The following is a 20,134-nucleotide window of genomic DNA, read 5'->3' as shown; positions in this document are numbered from 1 at the left end:
AGTTTGGCGTCAAAGTTGGTTTGGCAAGCACTTTGATTTAAAGTTTTGCAACATGACAAGATGCCTCACACAAGTACATTTTAAGTTCTGGTGTTCAATATGGGTCAAAATTGGTACTAAAGTAATCATATAATTATCCTATTATGGTATAATGCATTTTATAAAGGTTTAGTTCACCAAAAAACTGAAAATTATGTAATCAATACCCTAATGTCGTTGAAAAGCCAAAATATTTTCAATCATCTTCAAAACAGAAAAGAAGATATTTTAAATTGAATTTCTGTCACTTCATTGAAAGTCCAAAACTTCATTATTTGTAAAAGTAATTACTTGTGACACATGAGAACAAATATCATTGCTCCTATGCATCAAGCAATGTGTGTTGATCAATATTTATATGTGAAAAAAACCTTTAAATCAGTTTGAGTGTGTCAAACTTTTTGAAGTGTTAACATTTTGGTGTAATAGCAATTCAATGGAGGGACAGAAACCTCTCTGATTTCATTAAATATTTTCATTTGTGTTTCAAAGGTGAACAAAAGTCTTACGGGTTTGGAATGACATGAGGATGAGCGAATGATGACATCATTTTAATTTTGTTTGCAGTGTAAGGGGCCGTTCACACAGAACGCATATAAAAACGTGAGATGCAGCACTCAGGAACGGTTTAAAAAAGCCGCAGCGCAGAATGCGAGGGTCTCGAGATGTGATTTTGAGACATGATGCAATAATGGAAATAACAGAAGCTTGCAACACTTGCCCCGCCTCCGGGGTCTTCTGATTGGTCCACTGTTTTGGAACTGACATTGGTGAGCGGTGCTGCGAGTAAAAGTTGAATTTTTTTTAACTCAATACGGCGGTTTAAAAAAACGCAACGCTTATGTGAAAGCGCAACTGTCATACACATCCGTCTACAGTGTGCAGACTGTCACACATATTTGTATCTGCAATGTATTGTCCTGAATAAGATTTTAAAAAACGTATGATTAATCATTTTAATACATTTTTGTTAGTAAATGCAGAATCATTTGAGTCCATGTATTACTGAACAGATTTTCCCCCACTCCAAGTTGTTCCCCAGCTACAGTAGTAAGCAGCTGACATTGTATTATTTGGGGCATCTGCATTGTAAAGTAATGTGAAACCTGACCTGGGAATGGAGGTAGCTGGTGGAACAGCCCTAAGGCTTGGACCAAGCAATCGAAGCAAAAGTGAAACAGACTGCAGAGTCTGCTTTCAAATGCACTGCTGCACCAAGACAAACACAAGTTTCTGCTGCTGAAACTGAAGCCGGACAACAATGAGAAAGTGTTAAGCTAAAGCAAACACAGCCTTAGAGTAGCATCAACAGAGCTACTGATACACAGTTCAGCTCATCCTGATGAATGTATTATTATGAGTATCTGTGTGCATGTTTGTTCTCTGGGCTCAATATGAGAGGTCATGGAAGAAGCAAAATGCACACGCTATCTAAAATCCATACGACTCATACTCGATGTATTAACGGTCAATATGTTAACTGGAGCATAGACAAAGTACATCCTATTGAGAGAGCGAGTAAGCACTTCTCAGTTGAGGTTTTCTGACTGACTGGAGCAGTGCTGTCTCCTGAAGGGAGCTGCAGAAGCACTGTTAAGTGGCATTATGGGATATAAGTTATAACCATGCCTTTATAACTCTAACAGGCATCTAAAAATTATCTTGAGTTAAAACAATAAATCACATGCAACAATTCTGCAAGTGTTTTTTTGTGTGTTGGGTCTGTGGAATGAGAAGTGTGTGTGTTACCTGTGTAATGCTGGACCAGCTGTTGAAGAGTCTCAAACTGAGCTCTAGTGGTGATGTAATATCCTCCACTGTCCAGTTTACGGATTTTATAATGTTTCACGTGGTCCCCTTTCACATCGTCCCAGTCCCGGATGGACAAAGAGAAGGCACCTGCCACACAGACACACAACAGAAGCATTGCTGTAGTGCAGTGTAGGAATGGGCAATGCAGTAGATGGTGAACCAATTCTTTATCAGAACTGGTTCCGTTGTTTAAATAGTAATGGAAAAGAAGGATGTTAGTTCTGTGAATGATTCTCACAATATGCAAATGTATTCAAATATTTAAGTAGTTTCAGCTATTAATGAGACTGACTCTATTACATCATTCGTGTATCATGGGAGTGACGGGGTTTTCATGCTCTACTTTTTCAGTGGCTTCTTTTAAAAGTTCTTCTTTTTAAGTAAATCAAAACTAACAAGTACCCAGTGTAATTATAGAATAGTCTGTCACTAGTATTTTCTCAAATAAATATAAATCTTTGAAATATGTTACCACATTTTGCATAATACATAGTTATCAATTACACGATTGCATTTTTGCCGCCTCTAAAAATAAATAGTTTTAAATGCTTTTTTATTGAAATGATCATTGACCATTTGGCAATGGAAATATCTTTTCTTTTATATTTTGAAGAATGTTTCAACTTTTTTGGCCACACAAAGAAAATCCAAAACAACACTGGAACCCATCGACCTTTACGAGACATAAGGGTGACTAAATGATGACAGAATTTTACATTTTCTGGTGAACTGACTCTTTAAGACAAATTAGAATCGTAACCAGAATAAATTTTTTAAATTCTTTATGAATCGCACCCCTAAGAGCAGTAAACAGTAAACTTTTGAGTAACCCAGTATACGGTGTACAGTAAGTGCGTGCTGTTTATTACCTTTAGTGGTTTCGCTCTCACGGATCAGGTATGTTCCACGCAGATTCCCCGTTGAAAGAAGCTGCCTCTCTGCATCTTTACGCCCCAACTTTCCAAAATACCAGCTGAAAGACAGAGAAAGAGGAAATTATCAGAATACCAAGTCTACATTGTCTTAATACTATTGATTAAGTCAGGACTGCTCGGATCTTTCTGTTTATATAACAGATTAAATGCATTCTTTCTAAACATTTTACTGTATTTATGTTATTCATAACGTCAAAATCCTAAGATTGAGAGAATGTTTATCTAGGAACATATGTAAACTCAATCAAAAAAAGAAAAAAGGATGGCTGGGAAAAGTTTTTACAGCTGTATATGTAAAAAGGCCTTACAAAAGACATCAGAAAAAATGCAGACAACATCTGCAAACTTGCATCACTCAAGCATCTCCCTCTGGTTAAAGTTAAGCGTGTTAGACTGAGCCAGTATCTGACATCTGTCTGGTTTATAAAAATGTAATGATGAAAAAAACTGACATCATTAACACAAAGTGTAACCCAAGACATCACAGGTGAAATCAACATAATTAAACATTTCGTTTAGAGCAAAAAAATGTTACCTGCTGTCTAAAAAATATATTGTGTCTGAAAGGTAGTAACAAACGTAAAGTTTATATATATTATATATATTAATATTAATATATTTTGGTGTCGTTTTGGGTAAAATAACTCAAGATGCAGTCACATTTACTGTTGCTCAGTGGAATTTCAAAGGCAGAATCCAGCCATTCCAATAGGAATCTATAGGATGTAATACATCTAAGATGACGATTGGTGCATTGGATTGGGATAATGTCACGATTATTTGAAATTGATGCTGGTATATTACTGACAGAGATTTTATTTCCATATGTAAATGGAACACTTTCATGTTTTCTGGACAATTGTTTTCTAAAAATTTATCATAGCCACTTGTTGGCATCATAAATTTTGTCAATATACTTCAATATACACTAATAACTGGTCCACTCGTTGACGATCACACGTTGACCTGATTGGTTACAAGGTAGTTTGTGACGTCAGAAACACCAGCGATTTTAAACCGTGTTTTTGGTTTATTGGAGTTTTAAGGAGAAAATACTCAACAATGGTGTTGACTTATGAATTTGAACATGGTTTGTCTTAAAGCATATTAAAAACACCACATAGACATATGAACAACATTAAAAACTTGATTTTAACCATAGGGGGACTTTAAAATATAACATTTTTTACTAATATTTGACTTCTCAAATGTACTTTGCATTTTAGCTATGGTTGAGCTTGATAAAATGGTAATACATGGGTCAGTCTTTGGGAGGTGTCTCTGTACTTTGTCCCAAACAACAACAACAACAACATAAATGTTGCCTAGCGATAACATTCAAGCACCGCCCTGCAGTGCAGCTGTCTCTGGATTCATTTAGAGAGGGCTGAGGTTTGTCAAGCATCTTACTGAGCGGTCTCTTAGTTAAAGTAGGAGTGAACAGAATGAAATCACTGTACCCCCACCCTTAACACAGCCAAGTGTATTTAAAACACACACACACACACACACAAATCCAAGACTTACTCCTCAGCCTGGATTGAATCGACGGGTGCGACGTAATTGCTGGGAATGTAGCCGGTTCCTCCTGTAGTGAGAGAGCGGGCGTCCCACCAATCACCCTCACTGACATAAATAGAAAGACAGAAAACACACACACACGTTATTTTCTTGTCATGGTGAGGCTTAAGATTTTTTTTTTTGTTGCAGATTTGTCCATGAATCTGTCCTGCCGTATGCTCATCCGTTCATCCAATACATCCATTAATCTGTCCGTTCATTCATCAATCCATCTTGCAACCATTTATCTGTTTGTTCATCAATCATCAGTACATTCTTCCATCTAGCCACCCATCCATTCAGTCATCCATCAATCCTGTCTTACTACAATGTCAAACTCAACACATACTATACTTCTACCTCTTCAAACAGAAACAGGTTGTTGTGTGAAAGACTGAAAGGCCAGATGCAGGTACCACTAATGCTTCTGTGGAGGAGAGAGAGATTGTGTGCATTTTCCTTCAATATTTACAATGATCCCTCTATCACAGTATCTGTCACATCTGTCCCCTACAAACCTTTCAAAGCCAATTCACCACAAGCAAACAACCACATCCACAACACACATACACTTTCACATACAGAGATGGAAAACGATCTGCTTACAGCTGATCTGTAATTCTGTGAACGTCCCATTTATTCGATAACATCCTACTCTCTCTTTAACATGCCCCTCATGTAATACCCCTCTCCAATAGCCAATATCTTCCTCTCTCAAATAGCCTGTGCTCTTCATACAAAACATAATTTCCATGCCACACACACACACACACACACACACACACACACACACACACACACACACACACACACACACACACACACACACACACACACACACACACACACACTATAGTAATAGCATGACATGAGAAGACCTGCTGTACTAAGCAGTGCCAGTTACATTACCGCCAGCAGATGGTGCTATACTATAAAACATTTTGGCAATGTACACAATGCAAAACAGGCTTACTACTATTTACAAACTTGCCTGCTACCTACTTTTGAATTCAAGGAGGTAGAATTGCAAAATGTCAATTTCTGTGGTATAAAGTTCATAAAGTGTGCAAAAAAATTGAGTGTGAAGGGCACAGGAATCAAGTACAGTTTTCCCACAATGCAATGCACTCAACTTGACCTTTCCTATCCAGTGTGTTGAATAGAAGTAATATCAGCAATGATTTATGATGAATCGATAAATACATTTATGATAAAATCCCTGTTACAACTTATTACTTGATTGGCTGCCAATAACAACAATATTTATATCCTACATGACAACTGTAACATGGTCAATGCACATACATTGTGATAAGGTCATTTGACAATGTAGCACACCATTATTTGAAACAGTTTCAGAGATTGTACGCAACATTGTATATACACACACACACACACACACACACACACACACACACACACACACACACACACACACACACACACACACACACACACACACACACACACACACACACACACACACACACACACACACACACACACAACCCCAAATCAGAAAAAGTTGGTACATTTTGTAAAATGCAATACAATCAAGAATCTGTGATTTGCTCATTCTATTTAACATTTTATTAGCTGACAAAAGTACAAGGAAACCTTTTCCAATGTTTTCACTGACCAACATAATTGTATTTTCTAAATATGAACAAATTTTGATTTTGATGGCTGCAACACACCCCAAAAAAGTTGGGACAGAGACCAAATAAAAGTGAAAAGATTATCCAAATTGGATTATCCTACTTTTGAAACAGTCCACAATGAGCAGGTGAATTGGTAATAGTTGAGGGTATCGTGTTTGGGTGTAAAAGTGCTTCTCAGTCATTTTAAGCAAAGATGGGTCATGGCTCATCACTTTGTGCCATATATCTTGAAAGAATTGTCAAATAATTAAAAAATCACATTTCTTAATGCAAGATTATGCTTTCATCATCTTCATCATCATTTATGCTTTCATCATCTTCCATACATAATATTGTCACAAGATTCAGGGAATCCAGAGAAATCTCAGTCTTTGTAGGGCAAGGCAGTAGACCTGTTGAATGTGCGTGACCTTTGAGCCCTCAGATGGCATTGCACAAGATACCATCATGCTAATCCGTTAAATACAGACACATGTGCTCAGGAGTAATTTGGAAAACCATTTTCACTGAACAGTCTGACGCTGCATCAAGAAATGCCACTTTAATCTCTGTTACGCAAGGAGAAAGCTTTACATCAGTTCTATGTGGAGATGCCGGCGAGTTCTCTGGGCCTGAGCTCATCTCAGATGGTCTAGAAGACATTGGAAATGTGTGCTGTGGTCAGATGAGTCCATGTTTCAGCTTGTTTTTGGAAAAAAATGGACACCGAGTTCTCAGTCCCAAAGACGAAAGGGACCAACCAGACTTTCACCAGCGACAGGTGCAAAAGCAAACATCTGTGCTGGTATTGAGGTGCATCATTGCAAACGGTATGGATAACTTGCATTATTGTGAAGGTACCATTGACATGGAGGCATGCATTTGGATTGTATGGAGACATAAACTGCCATCAAGATGACATCTTTCCTGGGAAACAAGACAATGCCAGGCCTCATTCTGCACGTGCTAAAACTGAGTGGTTTCTAGACACTCTGCACCATAGAAGGGATGTGCCTGCCTGTTTACTGCAGTCCGGATATGTCTCTTATAGAAAATGTATGACCCATTATGAAAAGGAGAATCAGGCAATGATGACCACAGACTGTTGAGCGGCTGTCTTGTATCAGACAAGATTGGGCAAATATTCCACTAGCAAAACTCCAACAATTAATATCCTCAACTCCCAAATGATTAAAAAGTGTATTTAAAAGGAAAGGTGATGTGACACAGTGGTAAACATGCCTCTGTCCCAACTTTTTTGGGGTGTGTTGCAGCCATCAAAATCAAAATTTGTTCATATTTACAAAATACAATTATGTTGGTCAGTGAAAACATTGGAAAACGTTACTTTGTACTTTTGTCAGCTAATAAAAGGTTAAATAGAATGAATAAATCACATATTCTTGATTTTATTGCATTTTACAAAATGTCCCAACTTTTTCTGATTTGGGGTTGTATATATTAAATGAAAGAAATAACACTATATGCTAGCTGTTGGAAAATAAGTTTCAACTTACAGTTAAAAGAGCCAATTGTCTGTGTTTATTCAATAAAGCATATGCATATTAGCATATTAGTTGTTTTATCAACACACTCATGGCAGTTCTGCAAATTTGTGTCTAATTTCATTCATTCTTTTTCGATATGACCCCACAGACGGTTATGTTTAGGAATGGGGTTTGGGTTGGATTTCTGTGTTTCTCTATTCAAGTACATACAGTAGAATTTGTTCTTGCATGGCTAAAAATTACTGTCTGGGGGTGTTACTAAAATAGCGTGTGAACTGACTTGCCTTAAAGGAACTTTGACATGATTCAGATTAAATCAGTAAGTAGTGAACTAGTAATCCATTCAAAAAAATAGCTTATGTTTCAGGTCTTTGACTTACGTGCTGTTGATGATTTGAAACTTCTCTCCTTTCCTGAAGCTGAGATCATCTTCAGTACGAGCCTCATAATCATAGAGAGCAACAAATAGAGTCACACCTGAGAGAGAGAGAGAGAGAGAGAGAGAGAGAGAGAGAGAGAGAGAGAGAGAGAGAGAGAGAGAGAGAGAGAGAAAGAGAGAGAGAGAGAAAGAGAGAAAGAGAGAAAGAGAGAAAAGAAAAGCATCAGAAGCACAGAAGGAAGCAGTACAGAGTTTCAGCATGACACCTGTAGAAATAGGGTGCAATATGTTGCACGTTTTCTTTTCAGTAGCCTCTGCACTTGTTTGTGAAACACTAAATGTTACTGAACGCACTTAAAGTCCCCCTGTAGTGAGAGAGAGAAAGAGAGAAATTTTGAAATTTTACAAATACTTTATTAGAACAGTTGTAAAAAACAACACTCAAATAAAATCACATTAAATCAACACATTCTTGAAAATTAGATTGTTCTCTACAACAGAGCAGAGCACATCCTTGTGACACCAAATATTGGAACATTTTCCAAGATCATCAAACTGTAATAATTAAAGTCTATTCTTACATGCGATTTCAACATTTTGACAAATACAAAAACAGCATCATCATCTGTAGATCCTTCAACCTTATTTCGTCTACTCATGTACACAGCCATCTTTGCTCTTCCCAAAATGAAATTAAAGAGCTGACACTGCTCCCTCTTTCTTTGGGAATACCTGTGACCTAAAATAAACAACTGCTTGGAAATAAACGACACCAAACTATTTAAAAAGATCTTTCAACATAGAAAACAGCGGCACAAGACGACAACAGTCTATAAAACAATGAAAAACTGTTTCACGCAGAGCACAAAAAGGACAGTCATGATTAATATCAGGGTCTAACACAGAGATAAAAGAATTAACAGCCACAGCTGTATGTAAAACTCTCCATTGCAGATCAGCAACCTTCTTCAACAATGGTGGTTTATACAGCGCCCTCCATTCAGGTCCAACACCGTCTATCAGACCTAAGCGAGCTCTCCATGGAGTGTCAACTCTACAGTTTAATTTATCTTTGTTCAAAATTTTAACAATCAATCTGTATAGCAATTTCTTATCAGCATTATGAATAGAAAGACAGGGATTATTGGTTTCTAAAAAAAAACCAGTACAGTCCTTAAAGTCTGGAAGAACCTTCACCAAAGGAAAAGTATCATCAACACTATATTGAACAGAACCATCACAATAAAAATGCAACAATGTACGTTCACCATCTGTTAAAGCATCTTTCCACTTTTTGAGCAACAAAATTATGCGAATAGAATGCACTTTTAAATGAGAAGCAAGGAGAAAAGCATTGTCCATGTTTGCACCTGTAAAGTGAATCACATGTCCCAAAGTCACAACATTAGACAAGCAGAACTGCTTGAGTAAACTGGGACCTATGTGGCAGGTTGCACCCAAACGGGTCCCATACACAACTGGCTCTTGGAGAAGCCAATACAGAGAACTGTGATGTTCTGTCCTCTCCGTTTTAAACAGATTCCAGACTTTTAACAGTCCACGGTAGAAACTTGGCAATCCACTGGTGTTGAGCTGCTTTAAGTCCATCAGAAACAATGTTCTGTTAAGGCCAAGTCCACCTAGCTGGTTCAGAATAGTACATGCCAACGGCCTCCACACGAGGTCTGCAGGACCACACAGAAGCCTCTGCACAAACTGAAAACTGCTCCTCTACTATTCAGATGAATTAAGCCTTGTCCTCCATCTTTCGGCAAAAATAACACACTTTGAGGTGTCCAATGCAGACGATCCCAAAAGAAGTCGACAACAAGCGCCTGGATCTTTGACAGCAAATCTGGAGGAGGATCTACACATGCTAGACGATGCCATAAAGTGGATGAAATCAGGTTGTTAATGACAAGAACTCAACCTCGATAAGCCATTTTCGGTAAAATCCACTTCCATCTGGGAAAACAACCTTTAGTCTTTTCAAGAACATTTTCCCAGTTTTTAAGGACAAAAGTTTCTTCACCCAGAAATACACCAAAGTACTTTAACCCCCCCTCTGTCTTCCAATTTAATCCCACCGGCAAATTAAACTTTTTTTCCATCACTCCTATACAGAGAGCTTCACTTTTGCTCCAGTTTACTCTAGCTGAAGAAATGATACCATATTGAACTATAACATTTGTTAGCATATCAATATCTTGTTGACTATCAACCATAATGACTAAATCATCTGCATATGCAGATAACTTTAAAGGTATATTACACCCTGGTAAAATCACACCTTGTAAGACAGATCTAAGTCGATGTAATAGTGGTTCAAAAGCCAGAGAATATCACATGCCCGAGAGAGGACAGCCCTGTCTAATTCCCCGCTGGACGTGAAAAGGAGCGCTCAAAACACTATTGATTTTTAAAACACTCTGAACATCACAATACAAAGTCTTAATCTTATTGATAAAACCAGAAGTAAACCCAAAAGCACACATTGTTTGCCATAATTATTCGTGTTCAACACGGTCAAACGCTTTCTCCTGATCAATAGAAAAAATCCCCATTTGAAGACCAAAAAGCTTAGAGATTTCTAACAAGTCTCGAATGAGAACGATGTTATCAGAAATCAGCCTGCCAGGGATACAGTAGGTCTGATCAGGCAAAACAACTTGTTCCATCACTTTATTAAGTCTGCTTGCCAAGACTTTGGAGAGTAGCTTATAGTCAGTACAAAGCAGGGACACAGGTCTCCAGTTCTTTATGAGCTGCAGATCACCTTTTTTTTGGCAGCAGGGTAAGAACTGCCCTTCTGCAACTTAAGGGCAGACGTCCAGTGGCTAGACTATCCTTCAGCACTGCCAAAAGATCTTCCCCAATTGTAAACCAAAAAAACTTATACAAATCAACAAGTAGACCATCTAGTCCAGGAGTTTTCCTGCTCTGCATACTCTGCAAAGCTACATGCAGTTCACCCAGGGAAATATCTGCTTCCAGCACAACATTATTTTCTTGATTAACCTGGGGAAGACTAGAATAAAACCTCTGAGCTAACATCTGGTCCTCTTGGTGTTCACATTTGTACAAATCACAGTAAAAACTGACAGCATGCTTATGAATAGCAGTATGATCAGACAACACATGTCCAGAGTCAGACTTTAAACTGTGAATATATCGGTTTTGACCATTTTTTCGCTCCAAACCAAAAAAATAGTGTAATGGAACATCCATTTCTGCCACATTCTTAAACCGGGACCTAATAAGAGCCCCTTGTGCTGAGACCCCAAGCATGTTCGCTAACACAGACTTCTTGACCTCAAGAGCTTCAAGATAACATTGATCTTTTGAGGCTTCAGCCAAAACCTGGAGTTCTTCTACTTCAGCCTCCAGAACTTTCACAGACTGCAATAAAACTTTGGTAACATTACAGTTATATTGCTGACACAACTGTTTTGTTTTAACTTTTCCAAAGTCCCACCATTGTTGTAAAGACATAAAATCATTTTTTGTACTTTGATGATTTTTCCAAAAAGATACAAAAACTTCTTTAAAATTGTTATCTTCTAGTAAAGCTGTATTGAAATGCCAATAGGCACTACTAGGCTTTACACACTTCAGAAAAACACAAATCACAACGAGTGAGTGATCAGAAAACCCAACAGGACTAATAAAACAGTTTTTAACAACATTAGAATGATATTTAAAACAATAAATACGATCAAGTCTGGCCATAGACAATAAATTGTCTTTACAATGAATCAAGGTGTACTGACTTTGATTATCATGCAACCCTGTCCACACATCATGTAACTCATGAGTCTCTACTAATTGAACTAGACGGGTGCGAGAGGCAGGCTGAGGCTCTACATGATTCCTGTCAAGTCTACTCTCTGTGCAATTCCAGTCTCCGCCTATAAATAAAAGCTCTTTATCATTACAATCTCTAATAACATCATTTACATTTTCCAAAAAAATCAATCTCTCTTTACCAACAGCTGGAGCATATACAGTGATGAATACAAGTTGTACATTTTCATACATTACGATTACTTTTAACAATCGACCTTTAATAAACTCTTCATATTCAACAGAATGAGGATTAAAACTTTTGGAAAAAAGAACACCCACTCCACAACTATTACTAGTTTTGTGACTTAAAACAACATCACCCTCCCATTCTCTCTTCCAATCAACTTCGTTATCAACAGTACTGTGTGTCTCTTGTACAAAGATAACGTCCAATTTTTTAAGGGAGCGCAGTCTGAAAAATGAAGCTCTTTTTCTTTCATCTCTAGCTCCATTCAAATTTAGACGGCAAATTTTTAACTCACTCATAAAAAAGAAAAAAAGAAAACCAAAAGAGAAACAAAGAAAAAACAAATTTGAAAAACTAAACATATTCGCCATCTTCTAGCTGTCTTTTAACCTTCAAAACAAGTTTCTTCAGACGATAAAATTCTTGATCAGTAAACACTTTCTCCCCTGCGCTTTCAGAACGTTTTTGAAAATTCCTAACTGAATCAATGAGAAGTTTCAGATCAGGAAACGCACACTCAAGCTTAACATTCCTAGCTCCTTTAGTTCTCTCAAGAAACTTCTTAATACTCAACATAGTGTAGCCACCTCCTTCCAGGAGCAAAGATTGCGAGGACACTATAGAGTCTACATCAGATTCTCCCTCACCATCACTATAAGGAGTCTGGGAGCAACCATGAAGAGGAAAATTCCCCATTTTTCCAGAGGATTGAAAACCATCTTTACTTTTTCTTTTCTTTACATTATCTTTGTCAGATTTGTCATCCACTAGCATCTCACTTCCTTCAGTCAAAGAACACTCTACCTCCTCTTCTTCTTTCTGAGCGCTATAATTGGCCACCTCTTCCATCTCACAATGTTGATTGTTCTCAACTGGAGAGCGAGCCTGAAAAAACTCCTCATTTTTCTTTGTTGACCCTATATTTTGTTCAAGCTTCTGAGCTTTGTGTGATTTTTTCGATTTTATTCCTTCTGATTCAATCCGTTTTTGTCCCTGAGAATGTTTTGGTCCACTCTGTTTTTGTCCCTGAATTTCATTTGATTCACTTTGTTTTTGTCCCTGAGTTTCATTTGATTCACTCTGTTTTTGTCCCTGAATTTCATTTGATACACTTTGTTTTTGTCCCTGAGTTTCATCTGGTTCACCCTGTTTTTGTCCTTGTAATTTGTTTGTTTTGCCCAATTTTTGACCCTGAAGTTCATTTAATTCATTTTGTTTTTTGTCTCTGAGATTTACTTGACTCACCCATTTCTATTGTCTTATTATTAATTTCAGCAGGGAATTTTTCTGGACACGATCGTATAAGGTGACCCTCCATTCCACATCCAAAACATTTCATTTTCTCTGACGTCACATAAACATTGTAATCATAATCATCCACTCTAAACTTGAACACTAAATTGAATTCTTCATTGTTGTTTTTAAGAATCATAAAAACCTGCCTTCTAAAAGAAACAACATGTCTCAAATGCGGAGATTTACAGCCAAGGCCAATTGTTTTAATCGGAGACATTAGCTGTCCATGTCTCGAAAGTTCCCTCTCTAATATTTCGTTACTAATGAACGGAGGGACTTGCGACAAAATTATCTTTTTTGCCGGATTAACAAGCGGCACCGCTTGAACCAAGATAGCTTTGACCGTTACACCCTGTTCAACAATTGTAGCAACTTTGTCAAAGCTATCAACAAAAATCACAACTCCGTTGTTCATCCTAGACGCGGATTTAACGCTATCATATCCAACAATCACTCCGACTGCCAGAGCGCAATCCTCCACAGAACAGTCTATAGTTGGACAAAGTTTAAAAGGATGTCGACGCGTGAGTGTTTCCAGCCCACGCTTCCCACACCGCGAACCGGCATGACTCCCGGTGACACAGGTTGCCGCCGCCACCAACAAACTAACCCACTTAAAGCACACCACTAACGATAAACTAATATCTTAAATAAAAACTAAAACAACATAGAAAAAAGATAGAAAAAAACACACACAAAAACCACGCTCCCAGTATCACATCCACTCACCCAACTTCCGCTCAGAAAGAGAGAGAGAGAGAGAGAGAGAGAGAGAGAGAGAGAGAGAGAGAGAGAGAGAGAGAGAGAGAGAGAGAGAGAGAGAGAGAGAGAGAGAGAGAGAGAGAGAGAGAGAGAGAGAGAGAGAGAGAGAGAGAGAGAGAGAGAGAATCAGCACCATGAGGATTAAGAATAAATTAAAGCATACTTTATATCCTGGAAATGGACAACAACATAGTGCAACGTGAGCACTGGGAAAGAAAAAGCCATTTTGGTCTGCGGAGGCTTTCAGACAGATTCGAATGACATTCAAGACCTGCAATTAGGGCCTTTCAGGAGCCATTTCAGGAGTCAAAACTGTTTCAGCTGATTCAAGTCCAGCACAGTATACACAAATCAAGTCACCTTCATTTATATAGCGCTTTTAAAAGTATAGGTTGTTTCAAAGCAGCTAACACACACATACCTACACACACACTAATGATGTCTGGTCTAAAGGAAACTGAAAGCCACACCTCTCCCGATGGGATATTATTAACAAAGTTGTGTGGGATTGGTATGGGGAACATTTGTCTGGTCTGGCAATGCAAAGTCATCTTCACTATTGTCATTTTGATTTCACTTTGTCTGTATAACTGTCTTTGCCTCAAATGATTCCCACAAGATTTGAGAAATTTGGTCATGACATGGAACCAGAGTAATGGAACACAAGCAAACCAAACCCTTCATTAGATGAACCCAATCCTAAAATCTGTCATTAAGCACATACTCAGTAAGACAGGGATGTAAAGCAATCAACCTCAATGGGCTCACATTCAACACTTAGCAGTCTGAGGCCATAAGCCATAATTGATGGTGATGATAGTGATGACCAATCGTTATAAATCTTGGCAATCTCATAACCAATCAGAGGTCACACTAGATTTGAAAGAATAAGCTAAATAAAGGGCTCCATTTTTTTTTTTTTTTTTTGCAATGCAATCGAACAGTGGACAGTTCTTAAGGTCCCCTGTGGTAAACAATCAAGTTTTTAATGTTGTTTATATGTCTATGTGGTGTTTTTAATATGCTTTAAGACAAAACAATGTGCAAATTCATGTCAACACCATTGCTGAGTATTTCCTCTTTAAAACTGCAGTGAACCAAAGACAACATGGTTCAAACACGGTTTGAAATCGCTGGTGTTTCTGACGTCACAAACTACCTTGCAACCAATCAGATCAACGTGCGGACAGCATATCATAAACAGTGAACTAGCAGGGGAGTCTCAAAAGAAGACGGGTTATCCTGGTATATTTTTCTGTTAATATGAAAAATCGGGTACATTTAGAAATATAGCGTGTGAATTATATATGATGTATATTACGATATTATGATGACCTATATGCTTTTCAGTTGTTCAAAGCGTTTCTAAGGATGCTGATTTCTAGAAGGCAGACTGAGATGGCGAACGGGAACATGGTTTGTGTAGCATTAGCAACACATTATTAGCTGTTTGATAACATTAAATGCAAACTACAAGGTTGCACTACAAATAATCCTTATCCATCAGTTTGACTGAATAAGCTGTCAATTTTCTTCACATTTTATTTTCAGACATAATTATTTTCCTCTTAATTATTTTTTCTTTGTATTCAACTTAGAGATGGGACGATTGCCGGTTTCACTATAAACCACGATAAAATGTACTGACTTAGTATTCTTTTACAATCGAATTATCATTAAAATCATGTTTGATAATCGAGATTTTAATAACATAAATCCTGTCCAGCCAGCAACAGTCTGACGCAGTGCAATGTTGTTTTTTCTTTTTTTATTCGAGAAGGAATCACGGATGCCAGTGACCGTGCTCAGGAGATTTTTCAGCCTTTTTTTTGGCTTTTTCTAAAGTCCTCAGGGAAACTTAATCGAGGATGGTCACCCTGTCTGCAGAACATGCACAAAAAAAAGTCACTGCAATAGATGGAAACACTTCAAATCTGCCGAGTCATCTTGTGTGACCATCACACACTGTTGTATAGCGAACGCAAGGCAAGTTAACTTTGACCTCAATACCAAAACTACGTCTGGGAAATAACAAGGGGGTAATCCATCAGCCGGAAACTGAAGCCTCCTGGGGGCCACCATTGTAGCAGAACTTTACCATTCAATTGATCCCATTCATTTTTGGCATCACTTTGACAGCGAATAACTTTACATCTGTGGCGTCCAAAGACTTAATTTCTCCATTGTTTATTTCTAAAGAAACACGACAATGTATAAAAGGCTCCATTACTTTGTATCTTACGTTATGGCCCCGTAGCCGTTTTTGTAAAAATAGGCTAACGATTGCGTCATAACCACAAGACTCTTGTTGCACATTAGAGAAATTACCGTATAGACAGGAGGAAAAGCTTGCAGGCAATCTTTTACTGTCTATGAGGCAATCGGGGGGACATAGAGAAATAAAGTCAAGGGAGAAGCCCATAGATAGAGAGTCCATAAAAGCAACGGGACAAAATATTTCAACAACGTTTTTGAGGAATTAGGTGATTCAAATTTGTCTTGGCACAGCTACTAGAAGATTTACAACAGTAAGACTGTCGTCAATCTCAGTTTGAGCCAGCGCAGTACGCTCAGCCATCAGGAAGTGAGTGCTTTTAATAGGCTTCAGTTTTCTCCGTTGAAATCAAAGCGGTCGCTGTGTCCATTTATTTTACTGTCTATGTGTTTGAGCCTGCACAGTACGGTCAGCCATCAGGAAGTGAGTGCTTCTATTTGGGTTTCACGTTTCTCCGTTGAAATCAAGGGGGTCGCTGTGCCCGCTGAAGCTTCCGCGACAAAAAGTTTTCAGCAAGTTTATTTTTACCACATAATTACGGGGACATATTGAATTGAGATTAATGTTTTAAATCTTACCTGTTAAATCCAGTTTTTACAGCATACAAAACTCATCCAGACAAGATGATTACAACAATATTATCAAACTCTGTAAACAATATATATACTGATTCACCGCACGTTCGTTACTAGGTAACCAACAACATCACGCGAACATTTCGTGATGGAGAAGGTAAGTTGGAAGAAAGCTCTTCTAACATTTTTAGGCTAGAACATTTAATATATAGCCCATCGTATACATTATTATTGATGCAGTCAAAACTCTACAACTACTTTGCAACCAGGCCAGAAGTTTTGGCTCAGCTTGGCTAGCTTACGTTATCTGAAACTAAGGGAAATGTTATGGGAAGGAATGAAGATGTATTTCTTCATTTTATTTTAAATTATATATTATACTGTATTAATAGTCATTCTAGTTACATTAAGGCTACATGTAGCCTATTAAAGCAGAGTGCTCTGGGTAATATTTTATATCATACAATAAATCATTATACCATTTCGACTAGACACATTTCACACTGTAAAAATATTTGTTTTTCCAAACTGTTTAGAGCAATTTGTTATATTTTTGTAATTTTTGTATATTTGTAATTTTGCAATATAACATTAAAGAGAATATTTGATGTGATGAATTGCTCTGTCATTTATCAGATTTACCAATTGTTATAATTTAAATGTGTGCTGGTTAATTATGAACAATGGGTAAAATTGGGGGGCGGGGCTCCATTAGGGCTCCTCCCTAGCTCCAAGCTTTAAGAAAAACTGTAAAACCCTGTAATGCGTTGCTATTGACGAAGTTCATTATTAGGAAGGAAATGCCACAGAATAGAATCTTGCTTTAAAAAGTGCATAGAGTGTCACAGTGTCTGGTTTGTGTTCCCCGGGTGTCCACTAGAGGTCTCTTCCCCATACTGTCACCATTCACTCTGGAACTGCATCCCCCACAATCCTTGTCTGTACCAATCACTGTTCATTGCACTCAGCTGTTCCCCGTCATCATTGTACCCAGCTGTTACCTGTTATTCATTGTTAGTTCTTTGTTTTATACCCTGTCTGTGTCAGTGTTTGTCATGGAGTCCTTGTTTGATGTCCGTGCACTTCCATGTTTCCATGCCTGTACTGTTTCGTGTTTTCTGGACTGCCTTTGTTGGATTTTGACCTTTTGCCTGACTTGGATTATGATTACGGATTACCCCAATAAATTGCTATTGGATCTTACATTTCCTGTGTGTGTGTCCGTGACATAGAGCTGCTTGTTTTATTTGTTTTTTGTTGATTTTCAAATATAAAACTTGTTGAAATGTTTTCAGTGTGAGCATCAGTTCTTTTTTTAACATTTTCATCTCGTTTTAACAAAACCGTGATAATATTGATAATCACGATAATTTTGGTCACTGTAATCGTGATATGAAATTTTCATACCGTCCCATCCCTAATTCAACTGTAACAATATGAAGACGACATACTGTGGTCTGCTCTCCCGATTTAATTTACAATATATCCCATGTATAATTCACTGAAATACACTAAGAATCTCTCAGTATTTCTACCAAAATCCTTACGTCTCGTTCCAGGTTTGTTTTCACACGGATGCTTTCAAATGTAATTGTCTCCCCTTTTCACTTCTAATCCCTATCACTGTCAAAATGACGGACAGCACATTAAAAATATTATCACTCAATGCTAAAGTCCCCTACTAAATCCCCTCATAAACTGACGGAGCTGTTGTGCTCCGCATGTTGCAAGATGGCGCCGTTATATGTGGCTTTATGTTTGTTTTTATGTTTGTCCCTACTGACTTCGGACTGCAATATGTAATTTGTGCATGATCGTCAAACATTACTAAATATCCGCATAACTATTGATTCAACCAACAATGACGTTGATGAATATTGCCGATTTCCACCACCTGCGCACCAGCACCTTCCTGCACAACTGCACTGGTATCTAGCTGATCTTCCTTGGAGGCGACGGCGTCGGAGGAAGCGTGGCAAGCGGGGTGGAATTGCTGCTCGTTTGAAGTCTCTTGCGCGGTCTTCGCCCATGTGTACTGGTCCTGCGCTAACCTGCGAGCGCCGCTTCGCCAGTGCCTTTGCATGGTCTTTCCCCTCACATCGGTGGCTTCGACCTGTTGTTCAAAGCTCTTCGTCTGCGCTCTCGCGCATCGTCTCCCCCAGCTTTCGACGTCGTGGGGTGAATCTTCTCAATCTTCGCAAACTAACGCGAACAACACAGCTGGAGGAAGCTGCACCGCCACTTAAGGTGGCTTTGATCAATGCCCAGTCAGTAGTAAACAAGACATTTTTAATAAACAATTAAATGATTACTCATGATTTTGATCTACAAACGTTGTTACCATATAGCACTACCTGTGTTCGGAATTTAGGGGTCTGGTTTGATAACAACCTTAAATTTGATAAGCGCTGTGGGTTAAGTCCTGTTTCTTTCACCTCTGTCTTTTAGCCAAGGTTAAACCCTTCTTGTCTGCTAAGCAGTTTGCGATTGCCAAACATGCATTCGTAACATCCAGATTGGACTATTGTAATTCTTTATATATTGGTGCCCCTCAGAAATGCATCACTCGCTTACAATTAGTCCAAAATGCAGCTGCACGCCTTCTCAAAGGGGAAGCGTAAATTTGAACACATTACACCAGTGCTGATCTCGCTTTACTTCGCCCAATCACACAGTCAAGATCACTCAGATCAGGGGACTCTAACTTACTATCTGTACCTTGAACCAGACTAAAAAATAGGGGTGATCGCGCCTTTGCAGTCTTCTGACCTAGGTTATGGAATAGCTTACCGGCTCGCATCAGATCTGCCCAAACTCTGCCAATTTTTAAATCTTCTTTGAAAACTCATTTCTTTTCTATAGCTTTTAATATATCTTGATGTGTGTGTCTTTACATTGTACTTGTATTTTGTCTCTTGGCCTTGTTAAGCACTTAGGTCAACGTCAGTTGTTTTTAAATGTGCTATACAAATAAAATTGTATTGTAAAGTTACTGAATATTTTTGATTAAGGCAACATATGTTACATAATATAGACATATATTACTGCAGTGACATTTAAACAATCCATTTTATTGCTGCGGAAAGAATCAAGCTTTTGGGGTTAGCCCTTTTATTTTTTGATGGTTGAAGGGTGAGTAGATCTCATTGTACCCAGATAAAAAAATAAAAGACAAAAAAAAAGCATATTGTGTTGATAGAGTGAACCTGTCGCTGATTGTTTACAGTTTAACAGAATATACCAATAATTTCCACAAATCATAATGGGGCGTAGGGAAAAAGTGGATTAAGACCTTTTGTGCAATGGAAAGCTTTTGAGGA

At 38.1% G+C, this 20,134-nt stretch overlaps 1 protein-coding gene across 3 annotated transcripts in view; it reads right to left on the bottom strand.

Annotated features, from left to right (window-relative positions):
• fynb (FYN proto-oncogene, Src family tyrosine kinase b) overlaps positions 1-20,134 on the bottom strand; it is a 100,302-nt gene that overhangs the window by 17,211 nt on the left and 62,957 nt on the right. For all 3 annotated transcript variants that reach the window (XM_077220235.1, XM_077220236.1, XM_077220234.1), the window contains exons 4-7: positions 7,875-7,971; positions 4,314-4,412; positions 2,721-2,824; positions 1,789-1,938 (exon numbers count right to left, since the gene is read on the bottom strand). In XM_077220235.1, coding sequence (XP_077076350.1) covers positions 1,789-1,938; positions 2,721-2,824; positions 4,314-4,412; positions 7,875-7,971 — 450 coding nt within the window. The remainder of the gene's footprint in view (positions 1-1,788; positions 1,939-2,720; positions 2,825-4,313; positions 4,413-7,874; positions 7,972-20,134) is intronic.

This window comes from Siphateles boraxobius, unplaced genomic scaffold (genome assembly GCF_051911475.1).
Source record: "Siphateles boraxobius isolate OS27281-9 unplaced genomic scaffold, OSU_SipBor_1 8, whole genome shotgun sequence".
NCBI classification, from domain to species: Eukaryota; Metazoa; Chordata; class Actinopteri; order Cypriniformes; family Leuciscidae; genus Siphateles; species Siphateles boraxobius.
The sequence above is the reverse complement of the archived record's forward strand: the minus strand, read 5'-3'. Positions and strand labels throughout refer to the sequence as shown.